The sequence below is a fragment of the Salarias fasciatus genome, unplaced genomic scaffold, assembly GCF_902148845.1.
Source record: "Salarias fasciatus unplaced genomic scaffold, fSalaFa1.1, whole genome shotgun sequence".
NCBI lineage: Eukaryota > Metazoa > Chordata > Actinopteri > Blenniiformes > Blenniidae > Salarias > Salarias fasciatus.
This window is the reverse complement of record NW_021941379.1, coordinates 100,640-123,709: the sequence shown is the minus strand read 5'-3', so window position 1 is coordinate 123,709 and position 23,070 is coordinate 100,640. Positions and strand designations below refer to the sequence as shown.

Genomic DNA, 23,070 nt, shown 5'->3' with positions numbered 1-23,070 from the left:
CATGCGCATTCAGAGTGTTTATGTAGCCGTGTGAGCTTCTGAGCTAGTACTTACCGATGGCGAGTCTGACATAATGAAACTGAAACTGTTTCGGAAAAAAAAGCTTATTTATGAGCGAGGCGGATCGCAGAAACTGTAAACAGAGCCGTGCACGCCGGAGCAGAGGAGATCGCGCTCGGACACTTCCGCGTTCCTGGGAGAAGCAGAGAGCCGGGCGGATGGTCTGGCGCATGCGCGTTGTTCAAAAAGTTGAGTAACAGACTTGGGGCTTCGTCTTTTCGAGAAAATCGTGTATTAGACCTTCATTTGTTTAATTTTATTTTCCAGCAGCAAATGGTGCAAGAAGTCTGTCAAAAATGTTTACAGTTTAAACAAGGATATTATGATTTTTTTGAATTTCAGGCAAATTGATGCACTTAAAATCTTTTCTTTTACAGACTAATAACAATGTTAATAAAGTCACTCTTGTAAGTTGAACTATATCTCTTTCTTTTTTGTTAACAAGGCTGTATGCAGAGGTGTACCTATAACAATTTTATAAACAAATGCTATTATTTATAGTTGTGGTGAGAATTGTTTTTCTTGCTAGGGGGGGATGTACAGAAAAACATTGAGAACCACTGGGTTAAATACTGGTGCTTCACTTTAACAGTTTATTACGCCGTAATTGATTGTATTGGTTGATTCACTGTAATGACCTGCAATTATTAATGGTAAATGAAAATTTACTCAAATTAATAAGTGACGAGATTATTTCCAGTAGTCAATACTTTAGTAATTTATTCCCAATTACCAATCGTAAACCCCAACAAGTGTGTGCAAACCTTAAAAAATTGCGTGTTGTGTTTTGACAACAAGGTGATGTGAAATTGACATCAGAGTGTAAAGAAGGAAAGTCAGTTATAATGTGAAAAGGAAATCTAAAGGAGTAACAAATTGAGTCAAGCGATTGGGGAAAGAAATTAAGGTTGTGAAAATTGTGCGTAATTTTTGCTTTTTGTGTTTTAGCAATCAAAAAAAAACTAAGAATCAGGAAAGTTCCACTCACAAGTTCTTTTCACTAATTCTAAGGGTATAACAATGAATTATACGTATGTACAATGTGCAGCTTGATTTCACCCAAATTCAATGTACTTTCTCAGTGTTCCTCCGCACACCATGTGCACTGTACAAGTAAAAAAAAAAAAAAAAAACACTCCTTCCATTTCTAAGTGTGCTTTTTACCTTTCATTCTGTCCCAAAGAGGATTTGGTGCAAATACGAATGCAGGCTGAGAAGAACGTTTGACTTTTGGGAGCTTTCTTGATCCTCCTGTGCTGACCTGCTGGCTGTGTTGTCGTGAGTTTGTTATTTTAATCTTGTTCTTGCTGGCTGCAGTCTGATCAAACAAACACACATTGAAGAACAATCATACACATTACCTTTTCAAAGATTCTCTTGTGATTTTAAACAGGACATGAAATACGCCATGGTGCTGGATGAAAACCATTAAAAATCTGCTGAATTTCGTAGGGACTTATCCGCAGCTAAGAGGGCATCGCCGTACATTCAGTCCATACTGGAAGTCCAAAGAAAGTTTATTCCTCACGTAATGATGTTATTATTATTATTTTTTTTACTGGGTTTCCATTCTGATTAGTGGGTTGTCTTAAAGCGACACTAAGGAACTTTTCAGCCTTAATAAAACATTTTAATATCTTTTGTGATGATACATCGACTTACAACGGGTTGAATGACCCCTCTGTCACGGGCTGAGGGCATCAGTATTGCTTTCAGTTGGACTAAGAAACTGTGAGGAGGGTGGTAGGAACCCAGCACACGGCATGCGTCACATTATGATATAATATTGTTTAGCCACCATTAGATTCATGACCTCGTCGCTATCCGTCCTTCACACAGCCACTGGAAACAAATGTAGGCGAGTTCAGTCTGACAGCATGCCACCGAGAGCAGCATTTTACTGCGTCACGCACTAGTCCTCATGGGAACTGTAGTATTCCTTTAGGCAAAACACTACGCTTTGTCCCTGGCGCGCCAAAATCAACGGAAACTGAAAGTTCCTTAGTGTTACTTTAAAGGATAAGTACGGTTTAAACAGTTTTCACATTGTTTATAGAATGAAGTACAGCAATATACTCACCCAGAAGGCTTTTCTGATCCGAAAGTGCTTCGGGAGAAATATGATCCAAAATCGAGGGACGCACACACGTAAATGTCGAGCAGATGGGGCATTGGTAATGCCGCTCCTAAAACGGCTTTTATCATCCAAAAACTCATTAGTTTCATCAATATTTCATCATGGTCTGCTCACGCCTCTCCTCCACGACAGGCTGGTGTCAAGATAAATGTTTTGGTTGTCTTGTTGACCTCTGAACTGAAAGCTTTGTTTACGGCTGCTGCGCGCATGTGCAGTACGGCTCTGGCCAGTCGTTCTCTTTGCCTCTGCGCTCGCCTTTCGATGTGCTCTTCATCTGTATATTCTGGCTCGAACTTGTAAGGACACCTTTCATATTCAAAGTTCTCGTTCACAACATCTTCATCCGACAGATATTCGTCCATTTTACACTAAACTGGACAAAAAAGCACCGTGTGCAGCCTCAGGTTGCCCCGGAAACAATGAGCCATACTGCGCAGGCAGCCGTAAACAAAGCTTTCAGTTCAGAGGTCAACAAAACAGCCAAAACATTTATCTCTGTGATATGCTTGAAAGAAGTCCAGAGGCGTTTGGCAGCGTGAGGATGTTTATTCCAAGAGTAGGTATTAGAAATATGCATTAGCATCGGCAGTCGAAATAACACACACACAACAACACTGTGTATTCCGTAGCTCACGCTTACGTCACACGGCCGCCTAGACATATTGATATAGATATCTAGATGTAGTTAGTTAGTTAGGTAGTAATCATTATTTCAGGAAATGACATTGCAGGTTACATAAACACAAATGTCATAATAGTAACTGAAAAAAGGGGCAATGTATATTTACATACAACAACAAAAGAAAAAACAAAACAAAACAAAAATAATGCCTGAAAAGGAGTGGGAAGAAGAAAAAAACTTATTTAATCCCACCCCAATTTACATCAGTATTAAACATAACTCTTATGTCACGTCCTGTACGTTTCTGCGACACAGTGGAAGCAAAGCAGCGATCACTGAAAGGATCTATGTAAATACAGCTGATATAATTAACAATGACAGAGGTGTTTGAACATGGTGGTGTTACCATAGGCAACAGATGATTATTACATTGCAATATTACTGACCAAAAGTGGTAAGGGATTGTGAACAATACCAACAATGGTAGAAAAGACTATACCAGCAATGGTAATGGACAATATACCGGTGAGGTAAGGAAACACAAGTGCAACAAGGTAGAGTTGTCAATTTAGGTTCCACTTTTTTATATTGTGACCAGATCATGTATTATAAAGAATTTAAATCTGTGAATATTTGACATTGCTTGTGTTGGGTATCCAATTTGTTCCAAAGTTTCACTCCACATACAGACAACAAAACGAGTTCAAGTTTGAGAGAGATGAAATTCCCATATCCTCTCAAATTACGAATGTATATTTTTTATGAAGAATTGCTGTAAGTTAGATGGTAATAAATTATTGAAAGCCTTATATAAAATGATTAAGGTATTATATTTTACCAAATCATTGAATTTGAGCAGCTTAGACTGAATAAACAGATTGTGACTGTGTTCCCGAAATCCAACCTTGTGAATAATTCGCACTGCTCGTTTCTGTAATTTAACTATAGGATCAATTGCACACTGATAGTTATTTCCTCATACTTCAACACAATACATGAAGTATGGGAGTACCAATGTGCAGTATAGAGTACGGAGTGCATTTTCGTCAAGGTAAAATTTCACTCTGTTTAAAATTGAAATACTTTAGAAATTTTGTTTTATGTGTTTGATGTGAGCTTTCCATGATAGTTTATTGTCAATCATAATTCCTAGAAAGGCATTCTCTTTACAGTTTCAATTTGGACACCATCAATAATTAATTCTAGTTCTAAATTACTATCAGAAGTATAAACATCATTACTTTAGTTTTGTTTAAGTTTAAAGATAGTTTATTTATGTCTAACCAGTGTTTATTCTGTTCATTTCCTCATTTACTGTATTCACCAGCTCATTATAATTTTCACTACTACAGAATATTGTCGTGTCATCTGCAAGTTTGAGTCTGAGTTTGAAGGATTGGGATACATCAAAAATATCATTTATATATATGGTAAATAGTTTTGGCCCCAGCACCGACTCCTGAGGAACGCCACAAGTAATGTCAAGTTGATTAGATGTATACTGCTCCATTTTGACATACTGTGCTCTGTTCATAAGATAGCTATTTATCCAGTCACTGGCTATCCCGCGAATTCCGTAGCAATTGAGTTTGTTTAGTAGGATTGAGTGATTGTGTGTCAAATGCTTTTTGAGATCAATAAGATACCTGCAATATATATATTTTTTTGTTCATGTATTAGTGATTAGTTCAATGCTTCGAGTATTGCCATTGAGGTGGTTCGACCTTTATGAAAACCATATTGTTCTTCGTTTATTACATGATTTTGTCCAAAAAACTGTCAAGCCGAGAATCAAAAGTTTTCAAGAATTTTAGAAAATTGAGGCAAGAGAGAAATTGGCCTGTAGTTTGTAAAACTGTGTTTGTTACCATTTTGAACAAAGGTATTACTTTTGCAACTTTCATTTTTTTTGGGAAACAACCGGACTGGAATGAGACATTGTAGATATAGGGTAAGGGTTTGGCAATGCTCAAAATAACCCTTTTAACCAATGTCATATCAATATCATGACAGTCAGTGGAGGACTTACTTTTACATTTGAGAGCAACATTCACCACTTCCTGCTTGCTTATGGGCGTCAGAAAGAGTGATGATGGATTCCAATTAATATTAATATCAGCTCTACGACTTGGAATTGCAGCAGCCAACTCTGGACCAATACTTACAAAGAATTTATTAAAACTATTACTATTTCACTCATGTTATGGTTTTCATTATCTTGTCAACAAAATATTCAGGATACGTTGATTTTGAATATCCTTTTTTAATCAGACTATTAATTACATCTCAGGTTCCTTTAATATTACATTTATTTTGAAATAATAAATTTCTGTCATATAATTTCTTCCTAGTTCTAATAATATCAGTTAATTTATTTCTATATCTTTTATATCTTATTTCTGTATCAAGAGATTTGGACTTAATAAGAGCTTATATAAATTATTTTTCTTCTTACATACGTTAATATTCCTTTTGTGAGCCATGGGCTTTTTATGCACTTATTTTTGATGTGATAATCTTTGTAAGTATCTAGATACGTGTGCACTTCTTAACTCAACAAGTAGTAAATTCAAATCGGACATATATCTGCATATATGACAATCTCGACACAGGGCTGTCTGGGGAGAGGGTGAGCAGACCATGATGAAATATTGGTGAAACTAATGAGTTTTTGGATGATTGAAGCCGCTTTAGGAGCAGCGTTACCATGCCCCGTCTGCTAGACATATACAGATGTGCGTCACTCGATTTTGGATCTAAATTTCTCCCGAAGCACTGTTTGAATCAGAAAAGCCTTCTGGGTGAATATATGTTGTACTTCAGTTATAAACAACGTGAAAACAACATGAAAACTGTTTAAACCGTACTTATCTTTAAACACCTGCTATCAACTAGGGCAGCAACAACTAACTGATTAAATCGATTAAAATCGATTATAAATTCGTTGTCAACGAACAACTCTACCGAATCCCCCCCCAACGAACAACTCTACCGAAGCCCCCCCATCCCCGACCTCCAGAGAGTTGACAAAAAAAAATGCTCCATCATTTCAGTTACCCATCCTTGACTTAGGATGTTGCTGATCCGGCCTGGGGCAGAAATACTATGTGTATGTATATGTATGTGTAATAAATACAATGCCTAGCTTAGAGTGTCATATCTTGTGAAAGCTGTATGTATGTAGCTCTATGTATGTATTCACCATACATACATACACCTGTATTAGGGGTGTGGATCTCCAAACTGTGGCGATTAGATATACATCTCGATGCCTGCCAACGATACGATATAATTTGCGATATTCTGAATCCTGCTGATACAATACTTACGATTAATCCCTGTTTTCGATACAAAATGATATGATTCACCCTCCATTCCAATTCGATACGATACGATTCACCCCTCATTCTCATATAATGCGATATGATTCACCCCTCATCCTGATACGATGTATGATTCAACTTGTTCCCGATACGATGCGATACACGTGTTTGTGATGCGATTTAATAAATTAGTTCAATCAAATGCAGTTCAATGTGAACCAAAAAAATATATCATAGCATTATTAAGTAACAAAAAAAATAAGAAGATGGCAGTTCATTCAGTATGTTAAAATAGGCCTGGTTTATTCCTTAGGAGTAGAAAATGTAACAAAAAAGTGCTTATTGTCTGAACAAATATTCCTTGTAATCTCTCTACCAGTACTATGTATTACTTTTGATATTTTATAATCACACTGTAAGAGCTTGTATGTTGTGTGTGGACTACTATTGTATATCTCTGGTATACAATTACAATACCACTGTTTCTCTAGCTTTAACATTTCAAGGACCATCACAACTCTGGGAGAGTACAAATGGAAATAAATCAACCTGCCCTGTAACAATAAAAAAGTATAAAACAAAATGTAAACAATTATTGGCAGTCACAGTTGCTGTAACAGTACAAAGAGTAACATCACACCACTCTCAAATGAGTGATTTCAATTTAATGTAATTGCTCCCTCCCCTAATGTCCATATCACTTTCTGCAAGACAAATCCAATTTATGATCACACTGTCAGAGCTTGCATGTTGTGGACTTAACCTTTGCAATTATTTTCATTTTCATTCATTCATTTATTGGTTCACTTCGAGCAGCAATTAAATTCAACTACAGCACAATACCCATGCTACTCTAACTTTTGAATTTCAAGGACCATCACAGCTCAGGGGGTATAGAAATGGAATCAGATTAACCTGTCCTGTAACAATAAAAGAGTAAAATAAAAACAAATAAAAGATTTTAATAAGATGCTGTAAGTGTAAACGGTACAATAACAGTAATACCACATCACTCTCAATGAGTGACTTCAAGTGACACTTTGCAATGTCCATATCCCTGTCTGCCAGACAGTTTAGAAGCACGGCACTCTTTACAATAACGTGCATCTTGTCAAGTCCGCCATCTTTCTTGGGGGGCTGAGCTTTTGAGGGAGGTTGAGAGGTACTGGCAAGATATAGTTGCGCTCACTCCATCCACAGCCTGGGCTCTGGAATCAAATCTCAGGAGAAGGGCTGGACTCTCCATTTCTCTGGCGATGCCATGGTGAGAGGCGGTGGACTGTTGTGAGTTTATTTCTTGCCCCACAGCTCGGCCGCCATGTGGGAGTTCACCCCAGTGAATGAGAGGGTCTTATCTCATCAGTCCAGGGCTCATGGGAGTTTGTCAAACCAGTCCACATGTGTTGTGGATTTGGAGAAGGTGTTCAACTGCACCTAGGGGTCCTTTTGGGGGGTGCTCCGGGAATACGGAGTCCGGGGCCCCTTGTTAAGGCGCCGTCGGTCTCTGTATGAACGAAGCAGGAGTCTGGTCCGCATTGTCGGCAGTGAGTCAGACCTGTTCCCAGTGCATGTTGCACTCTGGCAGGGCTGACCTTTGTCACTGGTTCTGTTAGTAATTTTTTGGGACAGAATTACTTGGCGCAACCGGGGGCCAGAGGGGGTCAGGTTTGTTAGCCACAGCATCTCATGCCTGCTTTTACAGACGATGTTGTCCTGTTGGCTTCATCGAATTCAGACCTACAGCAATCACTGGGATGGTATGCAGCTGAGTGTGAGACAATGGGATGAGGATCAGCACCTCCAAATCCAAGGCCATGGTCCTTGAGTGAAAGAAGGTTTGCCCCAAGTAGAGGAGTTCAAGTGTCTTGGGTTTTGTTCATGAGTGGGGGACGGATGGAACATGAGATTGACAGGCAGATTGGTGCAGCGGCTGCAGTGATGCAGTCTTTGTATCGGTCCATTGTAGTGAAGAAGGAGCTGAGCTGAAAGGCTCAATCAGTCACTCCTATCCTCACCTATGGTCATGAGCTTTGGGTCATAACCGACAGGACAAGATCCTGGATACAACCGGCTGAAATGAGCTTCCTCTGCAGGGTGGTCTCTCCATTAGAGATAGGGTGATGAGCTCAGTCAACAGGGAGGAGCTTGGAGTAGAACCACGACTCCTGCACTTCGACAGGAGCCAGCTGAGCTGCCCCTTTGACCCGGTCTCAGATAAGCGTTTGAAAATGAATGGATGGATTGATCGGTTATTGAGCTTCTGAAGGTGATGGCGGAGGTCACAGGCAGAAAAGAAAAACTACAGAGAGGGTGAGGTAAGACTGCTGGATTTAGTCTATGTTATAATGCTCCCAGAGGTAAGAAGGTCAATCTAATTTGCTTGGAATTTTGACATATTTAATCATCGCCTCAGGAGAATGTGGTTGATAACGTCTTACATTTTCTTTTGTATGAAAACCCAAAAATCTTCTAAACTACTCAGTACTTTCTTTTATTTATGTTCAAGAGTTGATTTCATTTTGAAACGTATGAGTTCTTCTGTCCTACAAAATATAAAATTTGAAATTACGGAAATTAATTCAATTAATCTTAATTTATCGACACTTTCTGGGGATGTTTCGAAATTTACAAAAAGTGCTTGTGAAAAGTAAAGTGGTATCATGCATGCCACAAATAAATTTTTCTTTACCTCCTCTCTGGATCTGGTTCGCGTTGTCTCTTTCTGGATGTTTCTCTCCACTGCTTGCAGCATCTCAATGGTGTAGCAGCCTCCTCCATGTTGCTCCACCATTTCATGGATCGTGTAGAGCAGCTGTCTGATCTGGAACTGGTTGTTGTTCCAGTATTTATTATCAACAACATGACAGCGGCCACCACATTTATCTAAAAGCTCTATCAGATCCTCATTTTCTCTGACAAACTCTTTGATCGTCTTGCTCTCATCAAGCTGGTCACCATGAGTGAAGACCAGTACAGCATATTTAAAAGCCTCTTCAGAAAAAAACTCTCTTATTTTTGTAATAACCTGACTCTCTTGCTCAGTGTATTTCTCCACTTTGAGGAGAATGAGAAAAGCATGAGGTCCAGGTGAGCACTCTGTGATACTCTTCATTATCTCAGGTTTGAGATCTGCTTCATCCCTGCTGGTGTCAAAGAAACCAGGAGTATCAACTACTGTGATTGCTCCACTCTCTTTTGTGGCTGTCTGACATTCACTTGTACCAGAGTTTGCAGAAGTATTCTTCTCAAACACTGTTTCTCCAATCAAGGCATTGCCAAAGCTGCTTTTCCTGTTCCGGTTTTTCCCAGCAGGACAACTCTCAATGGTTTTTCTAGAAGAAAACAACAAACAAACATCAGTATTAATAAACACATGGATACTTGTTTATTACAAAACATGTTTTCACTCAAAATGCCAAAGCATCTTGGAGTTCCTTATTTTTTTTGTTATTTATCTGAACTGACTCTTGAGTCACTGATATGTATTGGATAACATTCCTACAATTTGTTTATTAATTTTCCATTTGAAGAAACATATATTTAAAGCACAACACAAATTTTATTGGATAATTTTTACAAATTTCCATGTTTTCTAAAACATACTTCTTGTGTAGACTCCATGGAATAATATGACAACGAATGATGTAATTAAGGAAGTAAGTAAAATTTATTTATATAGCACTTTTCCCAGAACAGTCATCACAAAGTGTGTCACAGGTAAAACGAAAAAAATTAATAGATAACAAAAAGCGATTAAAAAATCAAATAGACAGTATATGATACTTCCAAGACAACACAGAACAGAGGGTCTAGAATGCCTTCTTAAACAGAAGGCGTCCGCTGAGTCCAGGGAGCGCATGTCCAGAAGAAGCTCGTTCCAGAGGCGAGGCGCAGTGATATAAATGAGCGGTCACCCCTCGTTTTCAAACGAGTCTGGGGAACTCTCACCAGGTTCTGATCAGTGGACCTCAGGCCTTGGGCTGAGCTGTAGGGCTTGATTAAGTCTCTGATATACATGGGAGCCTGGCCATGAAGAGCTCGGAAGGTCAGCACTAGAATTTTGAACTGAACAGGAGCAGAACGGGAGCCAGTGGAGAGATTTTAACACAGGTGTGATGTGGGACCTCCTGTTGGTGCTGGTCAGCAGCCTCGCTGCTGAGTTTTGGACATACTAGAGATGAGCCAGCTCTTCTTGTTAAGGCAGGTGAACAGGCTGTTGCAGTAATCCAGCCACGAGGCTATACATGCATGAATGATCATTTCAAGCTCGTTCTTTGATACCATAGATCTGAGTTTAGTGATGTTGCACAGGTGGAAGAAACATTTTCTAACCAGCTGCTTTGAGTGTAGGTCTAGTGACATGGCGTTGTCAAAGATCACCCCAAGGTTCCTCGGTTTGGCTTTGGTTGAGGGTCTGAGAGCACCAAGGTGCTGCTCAATAGTGGGGATGGCACTGGCTGGTGTAATGATGGGGGTCTCTGTTTTTTCCTAAATTTAGTTGGATGCTGTTCTCACTGAACCACTGCTTGGTTAGTGACAAGCAGTTCATTAACAAGCTCATTTGTGATTTTCAGAAGGCTTGAATGAGCAGTACAGCTGAAGGTCTTCAGCGAACAGGTGGTAGGAGACATCACTGAACTGCTGGATTATCTGACCCAGAGGAAGTAAGTACAGTAGGAACAGGATGGGTCCCAGAACTGAACCCTGAGGCACACCACACTGCAGGTTGGCTCGCTCAGACATGATGTGGTTGGCTGAGACACTGAAGCTCCTACCAGCCAGATATGAGGAGAACCACTGGAGCACTGGACCTGAGAGGCCAATCAGGTCCTGCAGCCTGTTTACCAGGATCTGGTGGTCAACTGTGTCGAAGGCTGAAGACAGGTTCACCAGGACCAGCACTGTGCATCTCCTCAAGTCGGCAGACATCAGGATGTCTCTGGACACTTTCAGCAGGGCAGTCTCTGTAGAGTGGTATTTACGAAAGCCTGACTGAAAAATGTGGTAGAGGTCATGCGTTTGTAAAAACGATGTGAGCTGTTTCACCACCACATTTTCTAACATTCTGAACAAAAAGAGGAATTTAGATATTGACCTGTAGTTCTTAAGTTCATGTTGGTCCAAGTTAGGTCTCTTAAGTTTAGGCTCTACAACTATATGCTTGAAGGTAGAAGGAAACACACCAGAAGAGAGCGACCGGTTGAACATTTTGGTCACCCATGGTCCGATTGTGTCAAAAACACTCACAGTGAGCTTAGATGATAAAACATCTACAGAACTGGAGGAGGGTTTTGTTTTTGCCATCAGTGCTGAGACATCTTCAAGGCATACAGGAGTAACAGAGGACCAGACATGTAAAAGCGGTTCAACATGACCTGGACTGCACAAGGAAGGTGCTGGGATTTTGTCTTTTACGGCTCTGATTTTATCGACAAAGAAGATTGAAAAATCATTGCTGTCAGCCTTAAAGTTCACAAGAGCAGTCAGTGAAGCAGGGGACACAATGGAGCTTATTGTGTTCAATAACACTTTGAGATTTTCTTATTTGATGCTATCAGTGGTTTTATTTTAGGAGGACATTAAAGGATAAGTTCGGTTTAAACAGTTGTTACGTTGTTTATAGAAAGATGTAGAACAATATACGGTAAAACTTTATTTGAAGACCCCTGTATTAAACATTATAAGTACATTTATAAAGCATTATAATGCCATTGTAACACGTGTAGCTATAGTTATAAACATTCATAGATGATAACAATGCCAGGATCTAACCCTAACCCTAACCCTAATCTTATGCTGTATATCCATCCATCCATCCATCCATCCATCCATCCATCCATTTTCTACCGCTTATCCGGGGCCGGGTCACGGGGGCAGCAGTCTCAGCAGGGATGCCCAGACTTCCCTGTCCCCAGACACTTCCTCCAGCTCCTCTGGCAGGATCCCAAGGCGTTCCCAGGCCAGCAGAGAGACATAGTCTCTCCAGCGTGTCCTGGGTCTTCCCCGGGGTCTCCTCCCAGTGGGACATGCCCGGAACACCTCCCTAGGGAGGCGTCCAGGAGGCATCCTAAACAGATGTCCGAGCCACCTCAGCTGGTTCCTCTCGATGTGGAGGAGTAGCAGCTCTACTCCGAGCTCCTCCCTGGTGACTGAGCTCCTCACCCTATCTCTAAGGGAGCGCCCAGCCACCCCACGGAGGAAGCTCATTTCGGCCGCTTGTATCCGGGATCTTGTCCTTTCGGTCATGACCCAAAGCTCATGACCATAGGTGAGGGTGGGAACGTAGATTGACCGGTAAATCGAGAGCTTCGCCTTTCGGCTCAGCTCCTTCTTCACCACGACGGACCGATACAACGACTGCATCACTGCAGCCGCTGCACCGATCCGCCTGTCTATCTTACGCTCCATCCGTCCCCCACTCGTGAACAAGACCCCAAGATACTTGAACTCCTCCACTTGGGCTAGGGTCTCTCCACCAACCTGGAGGGGGCAAGCCACCTTCCTCCGGTCGAGGACCATGGCCTCGGATTTCGAGGTGCTGATCCTCATCCCTGCCGCTTCACACTCGGCTGCGAACCGCCCCAGTGCATGCTGTAGGTCCGGGTTCGATGAAGCCAACAGGACAACATCATCTGCAAAAAGCAGAGATGAAATCCTGTGGTTCCCGAACCGGACCCCCTCCGGCCCCTGGCTGCACCTAGAAATTCTGTCCATGAAAATTATGAACAGAACCGGTGACAAAGGGCAGCCCTGCCGGAGTCCAACATGCACCGGGAACAGGTCCGACTTACTGCCGGCAATGCGGACCAGACTCCTACTCCGGTCATACAAAGACCGAACGGCCCTTAACAAGGGGCCCCGACCTCCATATTCTCGGAGCACCCCCCACAAGACACCACGAGGGACACGGTCGAATGCCTTCTCCAAATCCACAAAACACATGTGGACTGGTTGGGCAAACTCCCACGAACCCTCGAGCACCCTATGGAGGGTATAGAGCTGGTCCACTGTTCCACGACCAGGATAAAAACCGCATTGTTCCTCCTGGATCCGAGGTTTGACTATCGGTCGGATCCTCCTCTCCAGTACCCTGGAATAGACTTTCCCGGGGAGGCTGAGGAGTGTAATCCCCCTATAGTTGGAGCACACCCTCCGGTCCCCCTTTTTAAACAGGGGGACCACCACCCCGCTCTGCCAATCCAGAGGCACCGTCCCCGACCGCCACGCGATGTTGCAGAGACGTGTCAACCAAGACAGTCCCTGCACATCCAGAGACTTAAGGTACTCAGGCCGAATCTCGTCCACCCCCGGTGCCTTGCCACCGAGGAGCTTGCCAACCACCTCAGTGACTTCAGCTGGGGTGATGGACGAGTCCACCTCTGAGACCTCAGCCTCTGCTTCCTCCACGGACCACGTGGCGACAGGATTGAGGAGGTCCTCAAAGTATTCCTTCCACCGTCCAACAATATCCCCAGTTGAGGTCAGCAGCTCCCCACCTCCAGTGTAAACAGTGTTGGCGGAGACCTGCTTTCCCCTCCTGAGGTGCCGGACGGTTTGCCAGAATTTCTTCGAGGCCGACCGATAGTCTCCTCCATGGCCTCCCCGAACTCCTCCCAGACCCGAGTTTTTGCCTCCACAACTGCTCGGGCTGCAGTTCGCTTGGCCTGCCGGTACCCGTCAGCTGCTTCGGGAGTCCCATGAGCCAGCAAGGCACCATAGGACTCCTTCTTCAGCTTGACGGCAACCCTTACTTCCGGTGTCCACCACCGGGTTCGGGGGTTGCCGCCACGACAGGCACCGGAGACCTTACGACCACAGCTCCGAGCAGCTGCTTCGACAATGGAGGTGGAGAACATGGTCACTCGGACTCAATGTCCCAGCCTCCCTCAGGACATGAGACAAGCTCTCCCGGAGGTGGGAGTTGAAAGCCATGCTGACAGAGGGTTCCGCCAGATGTTCCCAGCAGACCCTCACAACACGTTTGGGTCTGCCAAGTCTGTCCGGTTTCCTCCTCCGCCAGCGAATCCAACTCACCACCAGGTGGTGATCGGTCGACAGCTCTGCCCCTCTCTTCACCCGAGTGTCCAAAACACGCGGCCGGAGGTCAGATGACACGACAACAAAGTCGATCATCGACCTCCTACCTAGGGTGTCCTGGTGTCAAGTGCACTTATGGACACCCTTGTGCTCGAACATGGTGTTCGTTATGGACAAACTGTGACTAGCACAGAAGTCCAATAACAGAACACCACTCGGGTTCAGATCGGGGAGGCCGTGCGATCCAATCACCCCTTCCAGGTCTCACTGTCACTGCCCACGTGGGCGTGAAGTCCCCCAGTAGAACAATGGAGTCCCAGTCGGAGCACTGTCCAGCACCCCTCCCAGGGACTCCAAGAAGGCCGGGTACTCTGCACTGCTGTTCGGCCCGTAAGCCAAGACAACAGTGAGGCACCTATCCCCGACCCGAAGGCACAGGGATGCAACCCTCTCGTTCACTGGGTGAACTCCAACACATGGCGGCTGAGCTGTGGGGCTATAAGCAAACCCACACCAGCCCCGCCTCTCACCGCGGGCAACGCCAGAGAAGTGGAGAGTCCAGCCCTTCTCAAGAGGTTGGGTTCCAGAGCCCAGGCTATGTGTGGAGGTGAGCTCGACTATATCTAGCCGGTACCTCTCAACCTCCCTCACAAGCTCGGGCTCCTTCCCCCCCAACGAGGTGACATTCCATGTCCCTAGAGCCAGTCTCTGTGTCCAGGGATCGGGTCGCCGGGCACCCTGCCGTCGGCTGCCACCCAATCCACACTGCACCCGGCCCCTACGGTTCCCTCGGTGGGTGGTGAGCCCACCGGAGGTCAGGCCCACGTCGTCCATTCGGGCTGAGCCTGGCCAGGCCCGTGGGCAAAGACCCGGCCACCAGGCGCTTGCTTACGAGCCCCAACCCAGGCCTGGCTCCAGGGTGGGGCCCCGGCTGCGCCATACCGGACGACGTAACTACCTTTGTTCTTTTTCTACTCATAGGGGGTTTTGAACTGCTCTCAGTCTGGCCCATCACCCAGGACCTGTTTGCCATGGGAGACCCGACTAGGGGGCATAAAGCCCCCCGGCAACATAGCTCCTGGGATCATGCGGGCTCTCAAACTCCCCCACCACGTTAAGGTGGCAGTTCTAGGGGGAGCTTATGCTGTATAGTGAGTTATAAAGCATTGTGATCATGTATGAGTGTTTATAACTACTTAGAATGTGTTATACCGGGTGCTTCAAGTAAAGTGTTACCCAACATTAGGGATGGGACGAGATCTCGTGTCACGAGATCTCGCGAGAGCGCAATGCCGCGAGATCTCGCAAGATCGAATGCCGCGAGATTAAGTACGTTTATATAAAGGCAAAAACTCTTTATTAACTGGAATATTGACAGAATAATACATTACATGGCGCACAGCCATATAAACACGTGCAAAACCCTGAATATGCTCATATTCATATTTAAAAACCCGGTCGAAAAGGACATGAAATACTGTTCTGCGCATGTTCTATCTGCAAGGAATCTTGGTCTTTGTAGTACACAAACTACTTGTGACACAGTTTAATTGATACGACGTAAAGAAAATGTGCGGAAACAATCGTTAAGTTCTTCTCTTTTATTGAAAAAACGGTGCATCGCATCAATGCACATTTCACCACGTCTTGCCGGCTCACACTCCTTTTCCCACAACATGCAGAGAGAGCCTGCAGCGGCTGCGGCGCCCTTCTTCCTCTGTGGTGTTTGTGTAAAATAAGGTTGAACATGCAAACAGCGCACCTAGTGGCATGAAGTGCAAATGCAGTCATGGCATCGTCTGTGCGCCGCGGTTTGAATGGGAATAGGCAAACTAGGCGGCCGCCTAGGGCGAAGTGTACGGGGGGGGGAATCAGAGTCTGTGACCTTTACCCTCTCAGAGCCTTTGTGAGCAGTCTGGAGGATCAAATCCAGGTTCTGATATAAAATGTTGCCTTTCTACCCAGAAAATTGAAATTGTAGGAGGGGTGTTTAGGAGAACACTTTGCCAGGGTTTGAGGAGCTGCTTATTGGAGTTGGGGTTTGTCTGAGACAGCGCTTGGGCCTCTGATTTGATCCCGACTCCAGACTGCTTACAAAGGCTCTGGGAGGCTTTATCATCAGCTGAAGATCAAGCCTAAAGTGTTCGCCAAATAAAGCAAATCTGACCAAATGATGTTGCTTAATTGATTCTTTTAACTGGACACTGTGGTGAACATTTTATATCAGAACCTGGATATGATCCTCCAGACTGCTCACAAAGGCTCTGAGAGGGTAAAGGTCACAGACTCTGATTCCCCAGTGTCATCAGCTGATAAAGTCGTTTTCCATTCAACTCAGGAAGTTGAAATGTTAGTGTGTTCTTCTGTCTTCCCTCAGGATCACATCTGCGGTGGTTTAACTCCATCAAGTCCTTTCTGCTGCCCATACAGGGCGTCGCAGTGTGCAGTAAAAAGAATCAATAAAGCATCATCATTTGGTCAGATTTGCTCCAAATAAGCTGAGATTTGTGGGATGTGTTCACACCTCTGCCAGAAAGTCATATGTAGAATTTGGAAGCCCCATTTCCTTCCTGAAGCTACTTCCTGTTTGGGAGGAGCTTATGAAAAAGTCCAACGGTTCATGATTTTATAGCTCCCAGAGGCCTCACAGTTCAAGTTTTAGGTCTGTATCTGCTGTGGAGGTCAAATAAGAGCAATAGAGCAACAGAGGTCAAAGGTCATAACAGGCTCATGTCTCATGCCTCAGAGGGTTTAATGACCTGTGGGGCACCTCGAGGAGGACTGTCTGACAATAATCCAGCTCTCACAGCATGAAGAAAGAAAGAAACAGGCCTTGTAGTGTGTATTTTACACTGAAGTTGGAGAGAAGGCCTCTGCAGCTCGTCTGGTGGATCTAGTGCAGCACATCTGTGTTGAGAGGTTCTCCTTCGTGCTGAAGTACGCCACCATGCTGCACATCAGTCGTGTGAAGGGAGCTAGAGCTTGCACTAATTATTCTTACAGAATACTCAAATATGCATGAATGAAGAGAACATCAACCAAAAAGAAGTTTTTGTGAGCCAATCACACACTAACCATGTTAACAGCTCATAACAGTCCATCCATCCTCAGTAACACCAGGCAGCCTCTACATGAGACTCTGTCTGCTCAGAGGAGCCACAGATCAGACCGTCTCCTCTCAGTGCGCTGTAGGACGGAGCGCTTTAGGAGATCATTCATTCCTGCTGCCATTCGATTTTATAATGAGCACTGTTAATGTAACATTATGTGCTGGGGTTTATACACGGGATTCTTCTTTTTTTTTCTGTTGTTTTTTAAATGTTATTTATTGTTATTCTGTTCTGTTTTATGTGTTGCTACTGAATGACCCTTGAATTTCCCATGTGGGGATTAATAAAAGTATCTATCTAAAAGTCCATTTTTCAGGATTGGGCCTCTTCTCCTCTGCACACACGCACGTGACGCTGGTGTTGTGCTGCTTTTAGATCGACTTTTATCCTCAGGTACACACCAAAGGTATGAATAAAGTTCTATCTATCTTAAAGAAATGAGTTGATTTGTCACCCTTTTCTTCTTTGTTGTCGTTACGTCAATACTTCATATCTACTGGAATACTATTAAACAGTTAAAAACGTTTGATCTTAATGTTATAACACATAACTGCAGACAGAGTGATCGATTTAATGATTGCTTGATTTATAACAAACTTGTTTCAGCAAATGTATGAAGATGAAAACACACATCTGATTCAAATAAATATTACTCTTAAATTAAACAGAACTTGTTATATAATGCACAGAAGCGTATTTATAGACAAATATAATTAGTTTAAGAGCAGAAACTCGCTCCGTTTAACAAAAAAAAAATCAGTCCGTGACATACTTCCGGGTCAGAGTTCAGAGTCCATAGCAACAGCCTAACAACCAGCGGGGCGGCATTTTAGAAGACAAAATAGACAGATTGCGCATTTAAACAAAAAAACTACAGATCGCATCCATAAACCGAGTGGAAAATATGAAGATAAAAATGTACATTTATTGCTAGAGAGGCATTGTGTAAATTATAATTTAGAGACTTCTCCGTTCGATAGTCTTTTTTTTTTTTTAAAAATGTTTCATATTGTGGCTTCTGATCTGTTCCAGAACTATTTTAGTGATTTTGTGATGTTTTGAAAGTCTACCTGAAGTCATTATTTAATGCAGAGAATTGTATTTGTGCTCAAACTTCTCGGAGCAACGCCCTCTGTTAAATTTAAAAAAAAAAAACACTCCTTCAGTCCGTGATTCTCCGTGATAACATTTATATGACCAATAGGAAATACTTGATTTTAAAATATAGATCTTGGTCATAACTTGGATTATGAATTAATATTTGGATCATAAATGAGCAATGCGGTCGTTCATATTGGGACTTGTCGTAAGGTGGAAGTAACGGAGTATGCAGACCGCTGTAAGGGGAAATACACGTTTATTCTATCAGAAATAAACAACAGTGAAGAACGATAATGTTGTAATCACTTTCAGATGACCGCAGAACGGCGACTTGGTTTCCATGGTGATCCAGACCCGCAGTGCAGCGTCGGAGAAGCTCCAGCTGTCTTCTCTGGTGGCAGATCTTGTTGGAGCTGCTCTTAAAAAACAACAACCCCAAAACAGGTATGTTAGAAATACATCAGGAAGTAATTATTAGCTCCAAACAGCCCTTGTCACTACACAATGTGAGAGCGAGGTGTACCTGCATATAATTAACGGCAAGAATAAGTTGAAAAAGACTGCATGGAAACCTTCAAACATCACTAAAAAGAGTAAATAAACATAATGTCTTTTCAGAAGAGCAAAATGCATCCCAGATGAATATATAGGCTCATTTTTACCCAACAACATGATGAAGAAAAAGCAGGGAAAAAAATCCGTTTCAGACCAAGGGTAATGAAAAAATAAAAAAAGATATGTTGAAGACGAACATAATAAGGGACAGACTAGGTTCGTCTGAAACGTATTTGAGAATGCAGTTCAGTTTTCTCAGAACTTAATTTTGTGGAGACAGGGTTGCACAAATGTGTATAGGTACCTGCTTTGGTGCAGAGGAGCCGCTGCGCAAAGTTTGGGGCTCGTTTGTGCGCTGCAAGCTTTATAGGTAAGGCCCCAGGTCTGTGGCTGCTGTGCTCATCTCGGTCAGTGACTCCAGCCCCAAAATATTTCAGAATTTCCCCTGAATTTACAATTAAGATACATGTATGTTAGATCACACTGACATCCCACATCAGTTACCCAATTAAAATGACCATAATGCACATTTTATTAACATTTGTCAACATCCTATTAACTAAGCATGACACACTGCAAATTATTTAAAAAGCTGTATCTCGTGTATCTTACAAAATGCCATGTCAGTTTATGTTAGAAGTTATTGATCTTAGCATATAGCGTATGGGAATAAGTCCACAGTCGGGATGTCTGTGTGAATTTACACTTGTTGTTGCATTAGAAACACAAACTATACCAGGCTGCCTCTGGGTGAAATCAGCTGCATGACATGATGCCTCAATTACAATAGTTGGTCGTTCAGCAAAACTAATACCAGATGCAGTCGTCTTCGTGGCTTAGTAACATGTTAGCAAAAGGCTAATAAATGGCTAATAATATCATTCACATCACTCAAAAATATGCATACCTTTATCTTTTGCCTGTGTTATGGCAATTTTATTTAATAAAGGGCTTCCGCCGGTGAGTTCGTTTTGGTATCTTTTATTATGCTGTACAGCAGGAGAAGTCACGCAGTCAACAGAGTAACAGAGTGAGTTCTGCCCTTGCAGGGGCGTGCAAGCCTCTAATAACTATCTGCTACGTTCACTCCCAGGGGCCTTGACTGCACCCAGCCATAGGCTGGACACAGGAAGACTCCCACGAGTGCCGCAGCTGCTACGCTAAGATTATCAGGAAAAGTAAATTCTAGACAAAGCATTCGCGGTTCCCCACACATCTGAGTGTGTGAGAGCTACGGGTATTTATAACAAATAAATCTAAGCACTGCAAAACAGTTAAGCATGCACTCAATAGAAATTTCCACCACACCTGTTTCTCCTCTTCTTTTCTTCTTTTTCTAAACTGGGCACCTGATGGCTTCTTTGGTCTTTTACTTGGATCCATGATCAAAACATTACCTTTCGCCAGCACCTCCGGTCACGGTTCACCGTAAATCAACCGGAGTCCGGAGTCACGTGATGTAAACAAATTCACGTAGATTTTTTTTCATTTTTTTCCCACATAACCCAGTCAGTTACTGTGGGCCTGTATTAATTATGAAATACAATTAATTTTGAAGCAGTGTCTGTTGGCATCAGTCTGCCCCCCCCCCCCTCCCCGTGCCACGGCGCACCACCGCCCCCCTCTGCAGTCGCTCGTTGACCCCCAACCTCCCGGACAGCCGAATGGACATACAAGCTGTATGGCATGGCAAATGAGGGCAGCCCAGCGCTCACACCACTAACTTGACATGGAAATGAGTGCAAGTCTGGAATATTGGCGAGTTTTTTTTTTTTTTTTTCTCGTGCGCACGGCGCCAGTGCGCCCTCACATGGATTGCGCCCTGGGCGGTCGCCCACATTGCCCATAGCTAAAACCGGCCCTGCACACAGGACAAACATCAGAAGAACCCTGTCCACTGCTGTTGTGCAGGAGACCGTGATTAGGAGGGGTGTGATGTTTCTCCAGGATGTTTTGTTTTGCATATTTGTAACAGCAATAAAACTTGAGTGTCGAGCACGGCGCGGTGTCATTTGTCGCGCGAATGCAGTCGCGTTAAACGCGTCCGGTGGAAACACAGTAACTCAGTCACCTTAATTTATTTATATGAGTCTATTACAATGGGCAAAACTAAACAACTGTAAAAACTGCACATTTCTGAGCAGCAAATAACTCAGAGTGACATGAGGTGCATCGAGAGGAAACAAAAAAAGCACACAAATATAAGCAACTTCAGTGTTCTGTCCATTTTGGCATTTTGAACAAATACAATTGTGATTATGAACTGGGCTCAATCAGCCACGGTTTACATGAGAAATAACATTTATTAAACAAGGAAAACAAACTGCTTCAAACACACACTCTCAGAGGGAGGGAGAGACAGAGAGAGAGAGAGAGCAGAAGTTAAGTTTGTGTTTTCAAAATGTATTGGGAGTGTGAGTGTGTAGAAAGCCATAAAGACAAATAAGTTTAGAATATATTCTTTGGTTCTGAACCTGAGGAATAACTACAACAGGAATAAAGGTGTCCTACCTTCCATTCTGTCTCAAAGAGGAATTGATGCAAACACGACTGGGTTGAGAAGAAGTCTGGATTGTGAGCTTTTCTTCCTCCTCTTGTTCTGAGTTGCTTCTTGAGTTTGTTTTTTAAAATCTTGTTCTTGCTGGCTGCAGTCTGATCAAAAAAACACACACATTTTCTTTTGTTGTAGAACAAATCGTGCATGTAAGCCTTGGGTAGTGTAGAAACTCTTACCAGAGTCCAGACGGCTGCTATCGATCTGTGAAGTGTTGAAAAGTTTTCAGTTCGAGTGAAGAGTCTCTTCAGTCTCTTTAGTTTCGATTTCGATCTTGTTTCTTTCCTCTTGGTGAGGATTGAGGCGGTGGTCTAGGGCGCCATCTGCTGGAGGGCGCAGCACCAGCAAGCCAGCTGATGGAGTTAATTCGCGTCTAAATGAAGGAACACAAACCGTCCGAACAGAAAAAGCTGAAAGGAGAAAGCAGAAAGGTGCAAAGAGAACAGAGGAGGTCAAGTATTGTAATATAGACCTGTAAACTTTGTGTTCTGTTGACAACTCAGAGTTCCATGACGCATCTGAAGTACTCTTGTTAAGAGCACGCAGTGGGAGGCGTGGCTTAACAGCTTCAACCAATCAGCTAAAAGAGTGAAGAAATTAACAGCATTCTCCATCAGTATTGAGACTAAACGCAATTTTTGTGTCTTAATCTTTAATAAATGATTTCATCTCCTCTTGAAGGTTGAGAGCACAAATTCTGGCGAATATTCAGGTACCTTGCTGTTATTTTGTTCAAATGTTCAGAAAATGTCTCTGTTGAAAGTATTTTGCTGGTACAGTTCAATTAATATGCCTAGAAATAAACACAATTTTCTATTGTTGCTTTCTTCTGTGAAAAGAATTGCTTTCTTAATCCTTTTTTTTAACATACTTTTTCTAAAGCCAATGAAAAATGTAGCATGACACTACTGGTACTCCATTTTTTTTCAGTGCTTCTAATTACAGTCTGTTAACACTTTACATTTCACATATTTTACTGCATAATTCAGTGCTGATTATCAATTTTTTTAAAATGCTTTAAAGTGGAAGAATTGTGTATTTTTTGTCCATGTAAAATCACTGCAGCCTCGTCTCCTGCTGATCATAATATACTATTGGTATATAAAAATAAAAGGCTTTTTCAAAATTTTAATAGATTTTTATTAAAAAATTCAAAAGTTTTGCTGTAATATACTGCAGACCATTAAAAATCTGGTCCAAATACCACACAAGTCTAAACAGTTACACAACTAAACAACAGCACTTTCCAAAAATACATAGAGCGACCACGACTGACAGCAAAGATGACATTTTAATGAGCAATGGCACAGAACAACCTAATAACACCAGCAACACATTACATTTTTGATATACCGTGTGTGTCGATGTTTGCTTGGTTTCCCTACTCAATATGAATGGAATTACACTTTTGCAAGTTTGCATTTTTCAGTTGCTCCATTTCAAAAAGAGTTTGGAAACTCCATGTTCTGTATGACCCCCGTTCAAGCACATTTGTCACTGTCAAGTCATCAAGGCCACAGGCTCACTTCCACTGGATTAAGAAACAATTTATTTGGCAAAATACTTGATTC

At 42.8% G+C, this 23,070-nt stretch overlaps 1 protein-coding gene across 2 annotated transcripts in view; it reads right to left on the bottom strand.

Moving 5' to 3' along the window:
* The window catches only part of LOC115385309 (GTPase IMAP family member 4-like), a 36,717-nt gene extending 14,757 nt beyond the window's left edge, over positions 1 to 21,960 (bottom strand). For both annotated transcript variants that reach the window (XM_030087286.1, XM_030087287.1), the window contains exons 1-4: positions 21,679 to 21,960; positions 21,457 to 21,597; positions 8,832 to 9,474; positions 1,225 to 1,378 (exon numbers count right to left, since the gene is read on the bottom strand). In XM_030087286.1, the coding sequence (XP_029943146.1) occupies positions 1,225 to 1,378; positions 8,832 to 9,254 (577 nt within the window). In that variant the 5' untranslated portion in view covers positions 9,255 to 9,474; positions 21,457 to 21,597; positions 21,679 to 21,960. The remainder of the gene's footprint in view (positions 1 to 1,224; positions 1,379 to 8,831; positions 9,475 to 21,456; positions 21,598 to 21,678) is intronic.
* Between the last annotated feature and the right edge of the window lie 1,110 nt (positions 21,961 to 23,070).